The sequence below is a fragment of the Antrostomus carolinensis genome, unplaced genomic scaffold (genome assembly GCF_000700745.2).
Source record: "Antrostomus carolinensis isolate BGI_N321 unplaced genomic scaffold, ASM70074v2 scaffold24087, whole genome shotgun sequence".
Classification (NCBI taxonomy): domain Eukaryota; kingdom Metazoa; phylum Chordata; class Aves; order Caprimulgiformes; family Caprimulgidae; genus Antrostomus; species Antrostomus carolinensis.
The window spans coordinates 34323-55189 of NW_010328406.1; the positions used below are offsets into that span (position 1 = coordinate 34323).

General features: G+C 47.8%; 1 protein-coding gene across 1 annotated transcript in view; it reads left to right on the forward strand.

The window, feature by feature from the left end:
* LOC104528292 (plexin-A2) overlaps positions 1–9301 on the forward strand; it is a gene marked incomplete at its 5' end in the record, with an annotated part of 37247 nt that extends 27946 nt beyond the window's left edge. Inside the window, 6 exons of the mRNA XM_010172252.1 lie at positions 1578–1677; positions 4095–4285; positions 4898–5067; positions 7063–7275; positions 7581–7731; positions 8874–9301. Coding sequence (XP_010170554.1) covers positions 1578–1677; positions 4095–4285; positions 4898–5067; positions 7063–7275; positions 7581–7731; positions 8874–8969 — 921 coding nt within the window. The remainder of the gene's footprint in view (positions 1–1577; positions 1678–4094; positions 4286–4897; positions 5068–7062; positions 7276–7580; positions 7732–8873) is intronic.
* Between the last annotated feature and the right edge of the window lie 11566 nt (positions 9302–20867).

A 20867-nucleotide genomic window follows, 5' to 3' on the forward strand; every position in this document is an offset into this window, starting at 1 on the left:
CACGCTCGGGTTTCTCCCTGGTGAAACTGAGCTGAAGTGGCAGCTAATAACAGCCTGAGAAAATAATATCACCACTGATCATTTCTTCCGTTGACTTAATAAATTGGCTGAGGTGAGGCAGGAGCAGGAGAAGAAATAACAGATGTTTGAAGTGTTTTGCTTAGAAGCATCTCACTTCTGTCCTGTGAAACACAAGTGACTATTATTTCCACTATCACTAGCAATAATAATGACAACTCACATTTGCATTAAAGCTTTCATTTGGCTGGAACCCAAAGCCCTGATGCTGGTGCAGATCACCATGCACTGGTCACCAGTGGACGTGGTACCACCAGCCCTTTGCTGATGGTCCAGGGAGATGCCAGGGGAGCCACATCACTGGAGCTTCCCCTTGCAGAGGGACTGTGGTGAGTCCCTCGCAGGACTCCTGTCAAGGACTTAACCCCAAAAGCAATTTCTCCAGCATGAAGGGGTATTTCTTTTACACAGGTCCTCTAAAGAACGTATTGGCTGGGTCTGTCAGCCCATGAGATGTGGTGACTCCACTCTCTGCTCCTTTGCCGTGCTGCACCACGGGCCACGAGTTCAAAATTAAAAGACACTCAATGCCATTCCCTGGAAACCTACAGATTCTTAATTAAGAGAAATAAGTTTAAAAACTTCCAGTGACTACTAGATTTATAGGGAGGATAAAATTAAACGTGGCTACAAAAATCTGCTATAAGAAAATCTTGTTAGTAGTAATGCTCATTTATACTTTGACTTCTCAGCGTCTTAATTCCTTCTCTGGTGCAGTAGAGAGACTGACAATTTAATACCCTGAAAGATGGCTTTATGACTTGCTCATCTGTAAATCAGACTTTTAAAGTTCCTAAAAAATGCTAAAATAAAAAACGGTTTAATAGGAATGTTTTATGGTCCATAACGTTATTATAGCCCTTTTATTCCCTCTGCATTGTTACTTTAATTGGATCACAACAGTTCTTGAAATTCTCATTTTTATTGGCTAAAACGTAATCTTAAATCAGAACGACCAAAAACATCTTCAATACATCTTTTGGTTTATCACTCCTTTCCTTCAGTCCCTTCCTGTAGAGCTGCTGCTGACCCAGCTCAGAGCTTGGCCAGCCCAGGATTGCTCCCTGTGCTGGTGGGACCCCTGCCCTGCCAACAGCCTCCTGCCCAGCTGGTGATGGCAGTGTGGACAGCAGATCTCACTGATTTCTTCTTCTCCTCTTCTCTTCTTCTCCTCTTCTTTTCTTCCTCTTCTCTTGCCTCCCCCGGTCTCAGACCGCTCCGTTCTCTTCTTCTCCTCTTCTTCTCCTCTTCTTCTCCTCTTCTTCTCCTCTTCTTCTCCTCTTCTTCTCCTCTTCTTCTCCTCTTCTTCTCCTCTTCTTCTCCTCTTCTTCTCCTCTTCTTCTCCTCTTCTTCTCCTCTTCTTCTCCTCTTCTTCTCCTCTTCTTCTCCTCTTCTTCTCCTCTTCTTCTCCTCTTCTTCTCCTCTTCTTCTCCTCTTCTTCTCCTCTTCTTCTCCTCTTCTTCTCCTCTTCTTCTCCTCTTCTTCCTTTGCCTCCCCAGGTATCAGACCGCTCAGTTGTGGCTCTCGTTCCCAAACAGACCTCCTCCTACAACATTCCTGCCTCTGCCAGCATATCCCGGACGTCTATTAGCAGATACGGTAAGAAGCAGAGTTAAGGACCAGGGAAGAGCTCACAGTCAGTGACTGGGCATTGCTCCTGCTGCACGACACTGATTAGATCCATCCTTGAGCTTCCAGCTTTATGTGAGAACGTATCTCCATGGGGCTGGTATTGAAGCTGCCTTTGTGGCAGGAGAGGCAACACCTTATGGGAATTAGGTGGGGAAAATGTAGCAGCCTCCCCCAGAGAACCACAGCACAGCAGCCAAAATGAGAGTGTGTTCATGTGCCAAACAGAAAAATGTCCTTGGCTCCTGGTTTTTTACAAAAGCTTTTCCATCTGTGAGCACCACAGCAAAAAGACCAAGAGAAGCAGGGGAGTTGGAACTGGATGATCTTTAAGGTCCCTTCCAATCCAAACCATTCTATGATTCTATGAAGGAAAAGGAAACACCGAGCACAACATGAGCAGCCTTTGGAAATGTGGGTCTTGGAAAAGCCCAGGGAAAGGCTTTTGGCTGGGAAGGGATGGGTGCTGTAGAGCACCCATGGGGCTCCCGCTGCGGGAAATCAGCTTTGTGTCCCCTGCACGGAAATGGGGCTGCACAAGGGAAAAACCAGATTCCTTCATCTATTTCATCTCTAAGTGGAGAATCCTGAATTCTTAGCTAATGGGTCACAAATGGGTAACGACAATCTTAACTCGGCTGTGCACACCTGGGAATTGGCTATTTGCATAATAGCAGGGCTTGGCACTGAACAGGGGGTCCCTGAAGACACTGCAGCCCCAGTAAATGAGCCTGCGAGGTGCCAGGTGTGCGTTTATAACACTAAATCCACACTAATAGTAATAATATACTTCCATAAAAGGCAGCAGTGGCAAAATCTCTAGTGTGCTGATCTTTCATTATCTTCCATTTTACAGAGTGTTTTACAAACGGGAGGTCTCCTGACAAACCCGTCTTCTCCTTCTCTCATTTATAGCTTCCAAAATAATGTCATTTTTGTTGGTTTTTTTCCTCAAGCAAGGGTTCTGAGGAGCTGTCCACAGCAGATTCTTTAGGCAAAAGCCAGGAGAAAAAGCATTTCTCCCTGGGAGGTGTAATCCACCCCAGTGCCCAGCACTTCCCGTACTTTGGGTGATGGAAGAACCAAGGCTGGGTCACACAACCCAAGTCTTCAGTGCTCGTTGATCTATGTCAGATGGAAAAGCTTTTGCAAACTCCCCACGTGAACTATCATTGCTCATGTTAAGATTAATACTTCTAATTGTGCAGACAGAATTTCAATGAGATACTTATTTACTTCCCCCCCCTTTATATATCAGTACAGAGCTATGTTTAAAAATAGAATTACTAGATGCTTCCCTAGCTGTCCCCCTGTCTGTCTCCTTAATTATATCAGTTGGAGGACTCATTTATTTAAGCCTTAATCAGGGATGAAAATCTAGCGAGTTTGGAAATGACTCGTGCATTTCCCTCGGCTGATTTATGATTGATCCCCTTACTCTCGATGAGGAGGGTGAGCTGCGAATCGGAGGCTGAACTTGTGAAAATGCACGAGGTTCCCAGAGAACAAAGAGATTTGGTGAGAAGAAGAAAAACCCAACAACACACAGTTGTGCTGTTCAGCCCCAGATCTCAGCTTGGAGACACTGTGGATGGGATCCAGGGAGGCACATTCTTTGGGAAGTTAAATATCATAGAATCACAGACTGGTTTGGGTTGGAAGGGACCTTAAAGATCATCCAGTTCCAACCCCCCTGCCATCAGCAGGGACACCTTCCACTAGACCAGGTTGCTCAAAGCCTCATCCAACCTGGCCTTCAACACTTCCAGGGAGGGGGCATCCACAACTTATATCCCACATCCCTCCATGGTTTCTGAGTAATTAAGGGAAAAACCTTTGTCTGCTCCCCTTTGAGCTCCCCGTTCCCTGTAGGAGGAGGGCAGAGGCAGGGACAGGACACAGGACTGGCCTCAGGCTCAGCTTGAGCCCTTGTTGCTCTAACAAAAAACCTCAAGAACAAGAAGAGCAGTTTCTTCTGCCCTTTGTGCTGGTTGTGCTGGGCAGCTCGTTATTATTTACAAAATGCTGGTATGGGGACTGTGCTGCAGGATTTGGTGCCCAAGGTTAATGTGTGTGAGCTGGAACTCATGGAGGGATCTTGTGTGGACTTGAATTATTGAGTTCACATAAGTAAAGGGTGTGAATGGAGCAGAAAAGTCCCACATCTGAGTGTGAGAACAGAAAGGCTGGAGTCTGAGGGACTCTATTCAGTCAAGACCAACACGTGTCTTTGGCAAACGCCTGGCTGGTGTTACATTTCATTAATCCCTAAAAAATGACATAGCTGATTCTGGTGTTAGTGAGCAGGGTGGCATCGCTGAGGAGAGACAGGGAAATGAAAAAGGGGTTTGCTTTGAGCCTGACCAACTTCTCTTCCCATCATCCAGACTCCACCTTCCGCTACACCGGCAGCCCCGACAGCCTGCGCTCCCGGGCCCCCATGATCACCCCCGACCTGGAGAGTGGGGTCAAGGTCTGGCACTTGGTCAAAAACCACGACCACGGAGACCAGAAGGAAGGAGACCGGGGCAGTAAGATGGTGTCTGAGATCTACCTGACCAGGCTATTAGCTACAAAGGTAACTGCCATGTGCTAAATTCACTTGGGAAATGGATAGGGGAGTCCCTCTAGACACACTTTCGGGGGGTCCTGTGCAGTCCCTAAGGATGCTCAGCCCCCACAGAGCAGGGTTGGACCCTGACAAGCTTTCCTGGGCTTGGGTGGCTCCTGGAGCAGCAACAGAAACACAGCCCAGATTTCCTGAGGCTGCCAGGTGATTGCTGCAATACCTCATTCCTCTGCACGGTATTAAAACACAAAGAGTTGGAGACGCAGCAGCGCCTGTAAATATTTAACTGGTTTCCCTGGCTGGAGAGAGTTTTCCTGCCTCTCACCGTGTTTTCATCACTGTAAATAATGCAGACTTGCTTTTGAAAGCAAAAGAAATTGCTTCAGGTTAGAAATAAAGAGGAAGTGCAGCCGTGAGTAGCTGCAGGCTGGGGCGTTCCCCCGGGGTTCTCCGGCAGCGCAGTCAGTGCTCGTAAGGACCCCGACCTTAGTTATCCCTGTGGGGTCTGTGGTGGCACTTTGAAGGGCTGGTAACACTGTCTGATGACCCCTCCTGCCACTGCTGCTTCACCAAGCGTGTCCCCATCCCTCCCTTCACCTTCTTGGTTGTTTCTGCTATTAGGGTACGCTGCAGAAATTTGTGGACGATTTGTTTGAGACGCTGTTCAGCACCGTGCACCGCGGCAGCGCGCTGCCCCTGGCCATCAAGTACATGTTTGATTTCTTGGATGAGCAGGCAGATAAGCACAGCATCCACGACATGGATGTGAGGCACACGTGGAAGAGCAATTGGTAAGAATGGAACAGGGGGGTGGGAGAGGGGGACAGACCTGAGTATCAAGCAATTCCCTGTGTCCTGGGGAAAAACGGAGACGGGAGCTGGGGAGGGACTTTTTACAAAGGCAGGTAGTGATAGAACAAGGGGTGATGGCTTCAAACTGGAAGAGGGGAGGGTTAGATTAGATATTAGGAAGAAATTATTTGGTGTGAGGGTGGTGAGACACTGGCCCAGGTTGCCCAGAGAAGCTGTGGCTGCTCCTCCCTGGAAGTGTTGAAGGCCAGGTTGGATGAGGCTTTGAGCAACCTGGTCTAGTGGAAGGTGTCCCTGCTGCTGGCAGGGGGGTTGGAACTGGATGAGCTTTAAGGTCCTTTCCAACCCAAACCAGTCTGGGATTCTATGATTCTATAAGAGCATTGGGATGACTGGGAACAGCCAAATCTCATAGCTCCAAAGCATGAGATGTACCACAAAGCCATGCTCATGCTATTCAGCCAGCACTGCTGCTACCCCAGCAGATGTGGTAGAGGGGTTTGATCCTGGTTCATGCTGTCCTACACGAGCTGAAACCCCAGGACAGTGTTAAACCACGAGCTCAGCCATTTCCCAGTCCTCCACCCGGGTAGGAGCTGGGCAGTGGCCTCCAGCCATAGATCCACACACCTGGACGTTGGATATCGTGGGGTTTGCAGAGCTGGTTGCTAGCAGGAACATTTGGGCAGTGGGAGGAGGGGGCCAGAAGCCAGCCCCACGTGCCACCAGCATGGACTGCAGCCAGCTTCAACCTTCTCCAAACAATAGGAGCTCTTGCGTCTCTGCCTTTGCTGTTATTTTAGGATTAAAAGCTTGGTGGGTTAGAAATTTACCTCTGCGAGGAAGAAAAAAAAAAGCACAACAAATGGTTGCTCTCTAAAGACTTTGTATTTTCCCCTGAGTCTCTCGTGGTTTAAAAGGCCTCTAATCATCACGGCTGCAAAAGCTGGATTCCCTGCTAAGGCTGTGGGAAGCTAAAAACAATTTATTGAAAGCCTTAGAAGGAGGAGTTATTAGGATAAAGACTCTAGAATCACACACACACACAAAAAATGAGACTTCTTAAAGCAATAAAAAAGAAAGCTCTGACTGGCAGAGTCAGCTCAGACCACACGAGCCCTGGTCTTTCTAATGCCCAGGGGCACAGGGGCTCGGGAGAAGGGTGAAAATTGTCTTTGAACTAAGAGCTCTGCTGAGCCTTTTGGTTGATTGCAGCATTTCCAAAAAGGGAATTTTGGGGGGTAGATGGGAAAAGGCTTATGTCACTGGAGCGGGTCAAAGCAAAGCTGGGTGATGTGGGGTCAGGGGAGCTGGCACTGCCGGGATGTACCCGAGCTGGTTGCCTGCGGCACAGCAGGAGTTAAGGCTGAAGCCTTGGGTGCAGCTATAGCTGGATGGATGGAGAGAGCTGAGACTTGAAAGGTAATGGAAAGCAGCAGCTGTTTTTTTGATCCTGCTATACATCCAAAGAAAAAAAGGAATAATAATTCCCCTTTGATTGCAAAGGCCTCGGGATTTGGGGACAAAGCCTCTGATGCCTGCTGCACCGCTCGCAGACGATGGGCTGCCGAGTGGCCGGGCAGCGGCTGATTAGCGTGGGGGCCAGACTCCCACTCTAACGAGCTGGCTTTAATGGGCTCCTGGCAGAGCTGCTCAGCTGGTGCCACCCAACCCTGCATGGCTCGTTCTGCTCCAGCACCTGCTGCCCACCAGGCTCTCACCTCCTCCACCTTTCTGTGCAGGATCAGACCCCAGCGTGCACAGGGAAGCGGTGTCCAGCCCAGGCATAGAGGGACCCATCAGAAGCAATCTGGGCAGGACTGGGCTAACTGGTGTTTGATGGATCTGGCCCATCTCCCATTCAGATTATTGCTGTTTCCCACTGTTTGTATTCTGCTTGGGATCACGAACTGCAGCAAGTGTCCTTCCCTAGCCTTTGTCGTCACAATTAGTTTTGTTTCTGGATTTCCCTGCAGCCTGCCTCTCCGATTCTGGGTGAACGTCATCAAAAACCCCCAGTTTGTGTTTGATATCCACAAAGGCAGCATCACGGATGCCTGCCTCTCTGTTGTGGCACAGACCTTCATGGATTCCTGCTCCACCTCAGAACATCGCCTGGGCAAGGATTCCCCTTCGAACAAGCTGCTGTATGCCAAGGACATCCCCAGCTACAAGAGCTGGGTGGAGAGGTGAGCGCAGTGTGTGGGTGTGGGATTTTCCAGAGTGCTCCAGTCCTGCCCGACCTCCAGCTTTGCTCTTGGTGGCTGATGATGCAGCCGGGTGGCTCTCACAGCACGCTGGTGGCATGGCTCAGCCCTGCCGAGCATCGCTGTTCTTATTTGCAGCTTGTTGCAGACCAGGATCCCATTTGACTAAATATAAAAGCAAATAAAGCAAAGTGATGTCCTCTTCCCTGCAGAGCTGCGTTTAAATCCCAAGGAGAAGAGGGGTGTTTTGAGCCCTGGTGTTTTCTCACAGCCCTTCCTTCCCACAGGTATTACGCAGACATTGCCAAGCTCCCCGCCATCAGCGACCAGGACATGAACGCCTACCTCGCCGAGCAGTCGCGCCTGCACGCCGTCGAGTTCAACATGCTGAGCGCCCTCAACGAGATCTACTCCTACGTCAGCAAGTACAGCGAAGAGGTGGGTGTCCCCTGGGGTGGGTGTCCCCTGGGGTAGGTGTCCCCAAGGTGATGCCACTCACTGCATAGGAGAGGGGCTGTGCTTCTGTGTGGTGGTGGTTGTGCAGTGATCCCCCTCACTACCACCCAGAGCTCCTTCCTCCTCCCTTGTCCTTGATGGTTCATGGCTGTTGGTTGCACCACTCCTGCAGTGGTTCTCCTTGGTTTGGGTGGACTCCTTGTTTCATAGAATGGTCTTGATTGGAAAAGCCCTTTAAGCTCATCGAGTCCAATCATGAACCCAACACTGACAAGTCCCTGACTAACCCATGTCCCTCAGCACTGTGTCTACACGACTCTTCAATCCCTCCAGGGATGGGGACTCTACCACTGCCCTGGGCAACCCCTTCCAATGCCTGAGAACCCTTTCAGCAAAGAAATTCTTCCCCAAGTCCAATCTAAACTTCCTGTGGTCCTGGCCATCCCTGTGGCACACTTCCCAGGAGGATTTAGAGCTAAAATATTGTGGGAGCAACTGGATTCCTCAGCCTTGGCACACACCCAGTGCTGCCCACTCCTAAAATGCAGCAGAAAATCATCATGACCCAGTGAAGCTCCCCAGAAACATTGCTGATTTTTGGGAACAGCGTGGTACAAATCCCGTGTTGCAGTGATGCAGACTCCTGTTTGCAAAGAATCCCTGGCAGCGTGAGCCCCTTTAATGAATGCATCACTTGAAACCAAGTTCTCACCATCTGTTCCACCCCTTCATTTCACTCTAAGAAGAACCTATTTTGCAATTATGTCTGTTAAAAGGAAGGTTTTTGTCATTTAATTGCATGTATACGTTTGGGATACAATACCCCAGCTATTTTCTGGTTAGGGTTTAAAAAAATCTCATAACTTTTGTGCTAAATGAGACGAGAAATGAGGAGTCCGAGGTACGAGAGTGGGAATGATGCTGTTGTGCGGGTAACGCAGGGGCGAGCGCGGCTGCGGCACGGCGCAGCGCTCGTCACCTCGCTTTGCCATTCCTTATTTTAAGTTTCACGCATCCACGTTTCAAGTTGCTCACATCTTGTTGCCCACCCACCTCTCCCACCCCCTCTCTGACTTCTTTCTCTTTTCTTTTGTTTTTTTTTTCTCTATTTTTTTTGGTACCAGCTCATTGGGGCTTTGGAGCAGGATGAACAGGCGCGTAGGCAACGTCTGGCATACAAAGTAGAGCAACTTATTGGTGCCATGTCTATTGAGAGCTGAAGAAAGGTTGTGGTGCTCACGGACAGCAAAGGGCAGAGGATTGCCTGGACTCTTGGGAATTAAGAAGGAGAACAAGCAAGAAAGGTGCTGGACACGTATAAACACCGAGGCTCTTCTGGAGGAAGCAAAGACTGGCCCAAGGACTGACTGTGTTCAAAATCAGATGGGATCTGGTTTGAAAAGGCAGGAAGAGAAAAAGACAAAGTATCTCAATCAAAGTCAAATCAAGAGAAGTCATTTTTTTTTCAAGCATACATGGAAAGAAGGAACCTGGAAAGTCTGGATGTCTTCATGACTGCTGCTTTGCATGAAAATTGTTCGATGTATATTAGAAAATAAAACTCTATTTAAAGGGGTTTTTTTTAAAAAAAGGAAAGAAAAAAGGAAAAAAAATAATCAAAAACCAGAGAGGCCACAGAGATAATCCTGGCAACAAAGTTCAGCTCTGAATCCTGTCCTTGAGGGACTCCCGGGGACACAGCTCAGGCATTCTGTGAACGGACTCTTACGCCAATTGGAAAGTCTGGAAAACCGAAATTTTCTTCGTTTTGGGATCTTATAAAAAATACGAGCACAAGTTTGCACCACACCTTTTTACACAAGGAAATAGCAGTTTAGCCAGAAAATAGTTCAGTGGCTGAATAACTTATAGGCACTAGAAGGAATTTTACCTGAATTGCAAAACCATCAGCTCATCCAACCTGTCTTGAAATCCAGCTTTATCTAGTATTTATATAGTGTCAATATATATATATATATTTTTTAAATCCCATTTACTGTTGAATGAGGAAAGATCTGATTTTTAACTGTTTTTTCCTTTTCCACCCCCATTCCAACTTGCTGGGTGCTGCTGTGGTGATGGTGCTGTGGCGATGGTGCTGTGGCTGCGGTTGTGCCCAGTGTGGTTGTGCTGGTTGTGCCCAGCATGGTCATGTCCAGCCATGGTCATGGTCGTGTCCAGCCGTGGTCATGGTCGTGTCCAGTCATGGTCATGGTCGTGTCCAGTCATGGTTGTGTCCAGCCATGGTTGTGCCAGTCGTGCCCAACACAATCATGCCCAGTATGGTTGGCGTGTTACTGGTTTTTGTGGGTACGGTGTGAGCAGAAGCAGCCACTGCCCTCTCCCCTTGGGGCAGGGCTGGGATGAAGCCTCCTTGGTTGGGTTTTGATGGTGGTTTCTGGCAGCTGCCTCTCATTTCTTGCAGTAAAACCCAACGAACTCCCCATGTTTACATTGAGTGATACTTGAAAAGACTCGACATAGCGAGACGGGCTGTTTATTGTATTTCTGTGTGACTTGGAGTTGAGTTTCTCTGCCAGTGTTCGCGGTGTTGCCCAGGGTCAGGCACAGGACTTGTATTTCCACTGAGGAGGGGAAAGAAATCTTTGTTCTAGGCAAGAGAAACCTTAACCAGCACTCCCAGGCCGGCCAGCGCTGCCGTCTTGTCTCTGTCTTGGCGTCTCGTTGTGATATTCGGTTCCTCACTGGCCCCCATGACACGTCTTCTTGTGGCCAGTGACCAGCAAATGTTTGTCAGTGTTATTTCTTTCAAAGACACCAAAGCTTCTGTGTGTCCTTTTGTAGAGTGCCAGGAGGGGAAGGAACGCTGTAAATATTTCTCTCTGTAATAAATACTGATATTTGTGCAGGCTGCAGTGGGGAGGAGGGGGCGATGAGGGCTGATGGAAATGTGAGTATTGACTGTGTGAGCTTGGCAGTGGCAGCAAAATATCTCATGGTGTCTGCTCAGCCCTGCTCAGGCAGTGCCATGCCAGACTGGGACCTTAGTTTGCAGCCAGTGTGTGTCAAAAGAAAATCCATTTTCATCTCCATCCCCCTCCTCCGCTGTTCCTGCCCAGAGGGGGGTCACTGTGGGCTCCCCGAGCACCAGGAGAGCTGCTGGATGTTGGTTGTGAGACGCTGTCCTAAGGGGAAGCAGCAACAGGGGAGGGGAGAACACGTAGAGAAATACTCAGGAAACTTCTTGGTTTAATTACCGTTCAGTAAGAGCCATGCTAAGTCCACTTCCTTTTGGTAATCCACTTTTGTGAGTTTCTCTGGGCCCTATTAATACTCTGGAAAAAAATACTAATGATCAACCTTGTGCAATAAGTTCTTGACATTTACAACAGCCTGAGCTTTGTACCTGGAGGGCTCGGGGTTACTGAGACACGGAGAGAGCTGGCAGAAGCAGAGCGGGTTCGTACTGCCCATTATCAGGAGAGTTCCCTTCCCAGGGATCCTTTTCCTGCACAGTGAATTTAATTTTAAAGACAGAAAATGTGCAAATGTCCAGGCTGCCCTATTAAAGCCTGGAGAACGAGCTGTTGTTGCAGCAGCCACCAGCCTGCCCTGCTCCTTGCTGGGGTGTTACAGGGGATTGCAGCTTGTCAGGGTCTAAAATCCTCCAGGTCTCCTTTCTTACTGGTTTCTGATCCTGCTATTCCCAGTGATCCAGGGTGCAGCTTGTGTGAGTGATTTCCAGATGTATATTCTAGTTATGGTTGTTGTTTTGGGTATTCATATTCAGATGGTTCACCAAATTCTTATGGTACTCTGGAACCCAAAGAAAACACTCCAGATGGTTTCCAAACACTTCCAAGTATGAGTCTGAACAGCTATTTCTGCAGGATTCAGGAAATATGAATACTGCCCAAAGCAAAGACCTGGCTTTTCATCACCTGGGTGCTGCTGAGTGTGTCCTTGCCCTACAGCTCATGTCAAGTCCTTGTCATCTTCACGTCTATTTGAAAGGCTTTTGTGTCACCACTTTGGAGCCTACTTTCCTCCTCTTGCTCTCTGCCTTCTGGCCAGGAGCACCCCATAAGCAAATGTTTTGTCATTCCCCCTTCTCCAGTATTTTCTCAGCAAAGGCAGAGGTCCCCAAGCATCCCCTGGGCTGTCTGGCAAGGGTTTTGGTGGGCAGTGCTGGGTGTGGGTGCTGCAGTGACCCAGCAGTGGTGTCAATGATGCTGGTGACCCGTCTCCTCCTTCTTCTCTTCTCTTTTCTTCACCACAGCTGGTTTGCCCCTTAGCAGCCTCTCCCCTTCCCCTGGCAGGAGCCTGGAGAAGGGCCCATTAACTGGGACTATCCTGGAAGGTAAAGACGAGGGGGAAATAGATAAATAATTGCAGAGATTGGTTTGTGAGCAAGGATTAAAAGAATCCAACGTGTCCAAGGTGGTTAAACGCACGGGGTCTGTATTCCATGAATACACCAGAGCACTAAGGAGAGAAGGGGACGATGGAGTTTATTTTCTGTGCTGTGGAAGGAAGTTGAGGAGAGGAGGAAAGGGAAAGCAAAAGGAGCACTTTGCAAACCAGTAAGTGATTACACTGCTGACTGATTTCCAAGGGAAGCAGCAGAAACATCTCTTCTTCCATCACCTGCAAAGGCATTAGGAGGATGGCGCAGGGAACAGCAGGATGCTGGCTGGAAGGGGTGGCCTAGAAATAGTCTGCCAAGTGTCTGCTCGTGGTGGTTGACATGAATTATGGATCTTCAGAGGCAATTATATGGAACGAAGCAACACATCCGCTTGGGGCAAAGCGCTTGTAATCTCTTGCCTTGTTTGCATCCGACTTTTCCATGACTCCTTTGGGAAGAGGAAGCCTCAGATCTCAAAATGGCATTTTCTTTGCACTTGCAGCAAACTGGACTTGAGGTTTGGTCAGGAGAGGGGCAGTGACTTTGCCTTAGATGAAACAATTTCACATCCTTCTCGTTGGCCCCTTCCTCCTGCAAGGCCGGTTGGTGTTTTGATTTCTCCAGTTCACTTCGTTTCAGGTATTTCGACATCAAAGTGGGAGACGTCATTTTCTGGAATCTCTCTGCTTGGTATCAACTGCTTAAATAATTCCATTTAATCTTCTGCTCCTGAGCTATCAAAGCACCCACTCCAAGGGGGAGCAAGGTGCTAATCAAACACTTCTCCACATTGAAAGCCTTTATTAAAAACCCATATACAAGAGTGTAACTGATAGGCAAGCTTGTCTCCGCATGAGCCCTGCTGTGGAGCACCACAACGCTGCAGCCCACCAAAGTACAGAGGATGTGGACATCAAGTGGTCCACACTTTGCCATAAAAGATGAATTTATGTTTAAAGGGGAAGCAGGGGAGATCAGCACGGCCAAAGTGCTGGAGCCCATGGACCACTCCGCAGCTGCAAGAAAACCCATCATGGGAACCAGTGCTGAGAAACAAAACAGCTGCCACGGTGAGCAGCATCCCAGGCAGTGCGTGTGCCAAGGAGGTTTGTCCCCAAAGGAGGTTGGATGTGTCCATGCCCGACGGTGGTGCCTTCCCACAGGGTCTCAGTGTGGTGACACAGCGAGGATGGCAAGTGCAGCTGCTCGACGTGATGCCAACAGAGACCTTCATCACAGCAGTGCCTTCAACACACTGTCTTAAAATCCTAATGGCCCATCCCCACCTAAGTTCTCTCTCCTAATTTCTACTGAACTTCACCAAAAATGTCAACATGTAGAAAAATAGTTTTGGGTGGGCGTGTGGAGGACAAAAGCAAGAGGACTTAAAGCTCTGGGGTTACGTTCCTGCACGCTGATGACTCCGAGCATTGCGGTGGGAGTCGTGTAAGTCTGAATGGAAAGGGTTGGAGCACTTCCTTCCTCTAGTGGGCATGACCTAGAAACAAGGTCTCATTTCCAGAAGTCCCAAGCAGTCAGTGAGGATGAGGAGCACCAAGCTGCCCATTCCCTTCGCCCTGTCCCTAGGGTAGCAGGTTGGCAAAGGGCAGAGCAGCTCCCAGCGTGGTCCCCGGGATGCTCCTGGCCCAGCCCATGCCTTGAGCAGCAGCCCAGCCCCATCCTTGCCTGTCACTGGCTCTTCTCCATCCAGTTTCCAGCACTGGCAGAGCTCACTTGCCAGGGGGACTCAGCTCACCAAACAAAATAAAACTAAAATAGAGTGACTTGAATAAGCTGGGACATCAGGGAAAGCTCACGAGTGACTGTACCCTGGAGAGAATTTAAAAAAAAACGTTTAGAGAAGGATAAATAACTGTCATCAAAGATGCATTAAAAGGCCACGGAGCTTCAGCCATCCAATTTCAGAACTGCATTTGTACCATAAACCACAAGCCAGTAACGCAGGGAGCTGTGACATTGTACATAGTTGTGTAGAGCTCGGTGAGCAGTCCCGTCTGGTTAGTGAACATGTCTTCAGTGAAAACTCCTGCATCATCCCAGCCTTTGCCTGAGGCCACCAGGATTGTGGGTCAGAGGCTGAAGGCAAAGCACTGGTGACAGCTACGAGGCCACCCAGCACCCATGTGGTTATAGGATGCTTTTATTTTTTTTTAAATTAGACATTTGGTGAGGAAATAATTGGAGTAAGAGGTGCCAGTGTGTGCTGTGAAGGAGCTGCTCTTCAGGATCTGTGGAGCTGAGTAACCCTGAATGTGCAATTTGAATTTAGGTTGGTCAGATTGGTTTGGAAGGGGAAGAGGATGGGAGTCTGAACTGATTTTTTGCCACCTGGAAGGCTTTATCCAAAGCCTCTGTTCACTATGAAAAATCCTCAGCTGTGGGTGGTACCTGTTGCCTTCCTGGTTCCTGGCCAAAAACTCCAGGTTTCAGGGACATGCCTGCAGCCTGGGGTGCTTGGCTGGATGCAGGAGGTGGGGAGGTGAAGGCAACGGGGCAGCTTGAGGCTGCAGAGACCAGCTGCTCCCGTGCTGGAAAAGCAGCTTCTGGTCTTGGCTGGACGTCTGCTCCGATGCTGCGGCTGCTGCGCTGGCACCGGGAGCAGCTCAAGGCAGGTGAAGGTGTCTTGGCCGTGCTGTGAGCATGGCAGTGTCTGTGTGCTTTGTTCTTTCAGATCCCTGTTTGTCCCCGTGTTACCCGTTCCTGTCCTTTCTTTGTAAAAGCGGAATATAATGCTGAAAAAAATAGACATTCCTGCAGCGCCTGAGAAAAACGCTCAACAGCCCTGCAGGGTCCATCCAGTTGCATGGACAATATCCCAAACTCTCTGGGCCTCCTGAGGCTGCCAGATCAAACACAAGATCTCCTGTATGGCCTTTCCTTGGAGATTTTTTATTTTTAATACCTCGATTTCAAATAAACTTGGAAGTTTATCCAACAGCTTCTCTATCAGCTGTTTCCATCTCATGGACCAGGCAGCAGAAAGGTGCATCTGCAAGAGGAACCACCAGAAAGTAAATGAGGTGGTGAGCTGATTTTGCCACTTTATTTCATGGCTTTGGAAGCTACTGCAGGAAAATGTCCTGCTCTTATTGATGAGTGTTCCTGTGTTAATGGCACCTTGGGGGCTGTTAGGAGAAGTGGTGGGAAGCAGCAAAGGGAAGGGAATGTCCAGGTACTGAAACTTCAGGAGTCCCCCCAAAATGTCACAGAATGTAGAGGTATCAGCTGTGGAACAGAGTCTGATTTCTTCTGCTCCCCTCCTTAAAATAAACACATGCCAGTTTTAGGGGATTTGTGTGTGAGCAGGAATAATGAATTGATTTGTGTCCGTACCCATTCCACCCTATCGTTCTCTGGCTCCTCCCCTCCCCGTTATACTTGACACACTGGAGTTCTGTATTATATATTTTTTTTTAAGATGATTGTCTGTTTTTTGTTGTTTTTACAAGTGTTGTGGAAAAAAAATGTAAGAAAGTTTAAGTATTTAAAAATGTTCCAAGGAAAAAAAAAAAAGGGGGGTTTTGTTATTATTCTAATATATTATTGTGTACCTATTGTAAATATGAAACACTCCTATTTTGCAAGCCAAGGACTCACTTTGTACTGTTGTTATATATAAATAAAGTTTACTGGTTAAAAAAAAAGCCCTCTTGAGTGGGTCCTTATTTTCTAACATGTGCTGTGTGGTATTTATTGGATAAGCTGAGTATCTTGGTGAGAAATACTGAACCACAGCAGCAATAAATGGGTAGCCCCTGTTCAGTGAACTCGGGGGTGCAGCTGGACTGGAGGGGGCTCTGGGTTTGCCTCTGGTCTCCAAACTTTGGAAACCAACTTCTGCCTTTGCAGCAGGGAAGATTTTTCCAGTAGTAAATGGGAAGCAAAGCGTGGTAGATGATACTGGGTGGCTCTGTGGGACTGAGTGATGCTGCTCTACAAGCTCCTTTCCCACAGAGGCTGCTGCCGTCCTTGCTGGCCTCTCTGCTTTTCTTGAGCATCGTCACTAAATGGCCTCAAGCTCAGAAATGTCTCATCAGATGTTGCTCATTCATCATCTCAGAAAAAGAGGCTGAAGGGCTGGGCTGTCTCTCCGAGGAGCATCCCTCAGCCACGACGCTGCAGGCCACGACAGGCACTTCCACTCTTGAGGAAGGAGCAGGCAAATGCTGTTTACAACTAAAAGACCTGGTGAGGTTTTTTTTGTGTGTTTTCCCCTCTTTGAAATTCCCAGTCCTTAAGGTAAAATGCATTTGCTTCCATTTCATAAATCCAAGCTCACACTTAACAAACGCCGAGAGGCATCTGCTGAGTAGTAGGAATCGGCAAGTGACTTCTTCAGCAGCTGTCTGTCAACGTTAATGACCAATATGGTTGCAATTACAGCAATGAACTTTCTCTAACAGCCCAAAATGACTCTGGATGATGGTAAGTGACAGAAAAATGGAGACCCTTAAGGAAGCATTAAAAAAGAAACACGGGGATCTAGAACAAGAGGTCTTACTGCTTTTTCTGAAGGATCTTAGGGGTTTTTTTTTTCTGTCTAAATTAGGTACTAAAAAGGATAAATCTAACCCAGAAGGGGAAGGCATGGCCCACTGTGGATCACAGCAGGGAGTTCAGTGCTGCCCTGAGATGTGGGTTTTATACAGACATTTGACACTGAGTCTGCTTGGTTGAGTGTAGTGCTAATAGGGTGACGGGGAGCGACTCCTCTTTGAAATTAATGCAAATAAATCATGTCAGGTCTGCTCCTCAGGCAGGTCATTTTGTCTTATTTTCCTCAAATTGAGAGCAAAGCTTGACATGAACCTTAGGAAGGCAGCTGGGCCACATCCTGCCATCTCCCACTTTAAACCAGTAGATTTTAACCTGGGCAGATCGATCCCATGGGCTCTCTTAGCTGGGATGTCGGTGGTCCTGTAACCATTCCAGTGCTGAACTGGAGTGTGTCAACCCAATATTGAGTAAATTTTTACATGATTTATAGAGTTAGGGAATAAAAGAGGAGATGATGGTTTTTCACTTGTGCCTTGGGTTAGTCTAAATTTATACTGAGAATAAAAATATGAACTGAACTGAGGTTCCCAGAGCTTTCCTCAAGGCTGGAGGAGCAGGGTATGGTATTTTACAGGGGACCTCTGGAGATGGTGATCTCTGTGCCCAATTGCTCGTGACTGCTGCGTCACAGTGGGGATGCTGGAGGCATTTCCATGCCGTGTGTAACCTTTGAGAGGTTATTGACTCCTTCAGCTCAGCACAGGTGAAAGAAATTTCAATGTGAATCGACAGCATTGACCAGGGGTCATTTGTATTCATCTGCCCCTTGTTAATGTATTTAATATAATAAGTATACTAAATTAAAAATTACATTTTATCTGGCCTGCACTTTGCAGGGCTTTATAGGCACTGACAAGGTCAAGTGATGCTTGATAAAGGTGATATAAAACACAGATGGTCGAGATCCCTCCATCATTTTCCATGTCCAGTGCAGAAGAGCGGAGAGGCACAAAGATGCGCTTTGGGAGCATCACTAAAGCAGCAGGTTTGGCCCTTTCTTGGGTAAGGTGGTGGGTCCCAGCAAAGGTCCCTCTGAAAGGTGACTCTTACAGTGCTGAGTGGGGGTCCCACAGCTCTGCAGACCCCCTGGGGCTGTTTCCCTTGGAAATATCTTTGAGTTTATCCTCCATCCCCCCATTTTAGCTTTGTCTGTGCTCCCCACCTGCCATCCCCTCCTTGGCTGGCTTTTATTTCACCTTCTGAATACACAGGGTTGCCCCCGTGTTTACTAATCACCATCACTCTGTAAATAGAGGGAAGGTTTTTAGACATCCTGCTGCTGGCTTTTCAAGCCTGGTTATCAGGGTGAGCTAATGGAGGTGACATGTTCAATTATCAAATACAATCGTGGTATTAATATTGACCTGTTTAAATTCCAGCATCTTTTTCTCCTCTGTGAACACTTAGCTAGAGGGTGACATATAATTGCATGTAATCAGACAGTTGTTTTAAACTGGCAATGAGAGCAGCACAAATCTCTTGCTTTTTATTGCAATAAGTGTGTGTGGTTTTGTTACGTGGAAATGGTCAACTCACACATTTGTAATGGAACTTTAGTTTAGTGTTGATTGGAGACTTGATTGCTTAAAATGTGATGTGCAAAAAATTCCATCACTAATCACCATGTTAAAACCTCTCCTCCCTAATCCAGGATTGTTTCACGGGATGCTCAGGACCCCTCACATTTCCCCAAGTGCCGGGTCAATCTGGAGCGGCCAGGTTCTGGTGTTGCTACTGGGGGGCTACTGACCTGACATCAACAGGGTGAAAAGGAGCTAATGAATTCAGAGATCTTCCAGAAGAGAAATCTTGTATCTGCTTCAGTGTACAGATATATTTGTGCAGGTAAGTGTATGTAAAATAACATGGAAGTATTATAACACAATATAAAATAGATGTACAGCATAACACAACGTGAATGTGTCTATATCTATTTATATCAAGAGTATACCCCAGGGTTCATGTTAAACTTAAAATTACAAATATTGATGCCAAAACAAAGGGTTTGTTTTCTGTTCTAAATAATACTTAGCAAAATAGAAACTGCTCAGGCTTTACTGTCACTTGATAATTAACTCCAGGGAAGGAATCTAATTACAAATGTTCAATGCTGCCCTGTGGCAAAATGTCTGAGAAAAGGGAAGGAGGATGGCCAGGCTTGAACAACTCAGGTAAAAATTAACTCCATGGTAATATTTGATAATTAAGAATGTCTCTATCAGCTTGTCTGGGTGTTAATGAATTGGGCTGTTCTTTTCACATTTGATTACTGGAGTTTTATGACTGCCATTTCGCCCTTATTGCTTCTGGAAATAGGTTTGTCTATGGCCTGAGCACCAGGAATCAGATTATAAATAGGTCCCGTTCTTTCCCTGGTAAATATTTATTTATTTTTGGTAAGACTTATTTCAAAGCAAATCTTGGAGCTCCGTAACTGGGTCCACATGGGGCCGTGCATGGTCCTTCCTCGGTGCTTCAAGTTTATCTCACAGCATCTCTGTTGCGGAGCAGGCGGCTCTCTGGGCAGGATGAAACACAAACCATGGGGTTTCTGCTTTGTAGCCCATTTTAAACAAAATCAGCAATGATCATCATAATTTGAAAATTACCCTTTTCCATGATTGCTTTGCTCAGCCCTCACCAGGAGCCATGGAACCTTTGAAGGGCCACGATGGCACAAAGAGCTCAGTACCGGGGACCTCCAGCTCCATAGACACAAAAGCTGGAGATGCCACAACCCCCTGGTGATTCAAAGCAATAAACAGGCTCCATTTACTCCTGTGGTGGAGAGAATTCTTCTTTGCTGTGGTTCACTCCCAGCTTTGCTGCTGCCTCACCATGTGAGCAACCTGCTGCCTTCTTCCCCTCCGAAAACCCGAATGGAGCTTCTTCCCACCCCTTACGTTGGGAGATTTAATTCCATTTCGAGAGCCTCAGATGAAAGGCACTGCAGAAACAGCAGGACTAATACATTCATTAGCCAAGTCCCCGCTGGGTGCCGGGGCTCTGGACACAGGCACCCTTGGTGCAGAGGCCTGGGAATGCCGGGATGGCTGCGTGGATGCGTGGAGCTGGCTGGCTCTGCACGGCCACATTGTCATTCTGCTCCAGCCCCTGCGGCTGCCGGGGGAGAGGAAAAAGCATTTTCTCTTTTGTTAGCACTCAATTAGGCTGAGCTTTGAGGACAAGATATAAATGCTTAAAAGTTGGTGGTTTAGGGTTTTTTTTTTGCCATGTTCAGCTTTCACAAAGGGAAGCGTTGGGATGATCTCAGGGGGGGAGTTGCTCTCACACGCGTTTTTTTAAAACATTCTTTTGACGTTCATTTGATATTTTTTGCAGTGGGAACCTGCAATCTCTCTGAGCTCACCACAAAGGCATTGCCTCAGGCTGTACAGGAGTTTACAGCCTGGGTCACAGACCTCATGCATATTTGATATGTGCTCAAATACCATTTTAGCCTTTGACAAGCACAGGTCAGAGTGCCAGCACCCTGCCCAGGAGGGAAGTGGCTCAAGGCAAGTCACACAGAACAAACACACCAAAACAAACAGATCAAGCACCAGAAATGCTCAAATACACTTTGGGAGAGAACTCCAAGGATTGCTCTGTGCGTGGTCTGGCCTTTCTACCTGCACAGGTAGGAGCACGAGGATGGTCCGATGCTTCCAGCAGCGTTATGAGCTCCACAGGCTGCGAAGCTGGCAGTAAAATAATGATCCTGGCCAGCAGCTCCTACCATGCTAATGGGTGGGCTTCACCTCTCCTGCTACAGATATATAGAAGATATGAGTGCTTCTAGAAGATAAGTCACCCCAGCTGAGCGAAATCACCTGGAGATGCTGTAATTCCCTGTCTGGCACACGAGAGCAGCATTTCTCATGCTGGAGCAGGAGCCGGAGCAGCCGGCACGGCAAGGCTGTAGGAAATGCATCCAGAGTGGTCTGGGCGCTGTACAAATTGCAGATCTCAAACAAATACCTCATTTACACACAGAAATAAATCAGCTGCCTCGTGATACAGAGCTGTTAAGCAGGGAGCTCACTCCTGAGGACGCACCTCTGAAATAAGGCAGAATCTCCTTCTCCATCCTCAGAGGAGCAGCGAGGAGCTGGCCGGATAAGCAGGTTGGCAATGGATATGGGTTGAGTAATAATCTGTGGGGTGATTA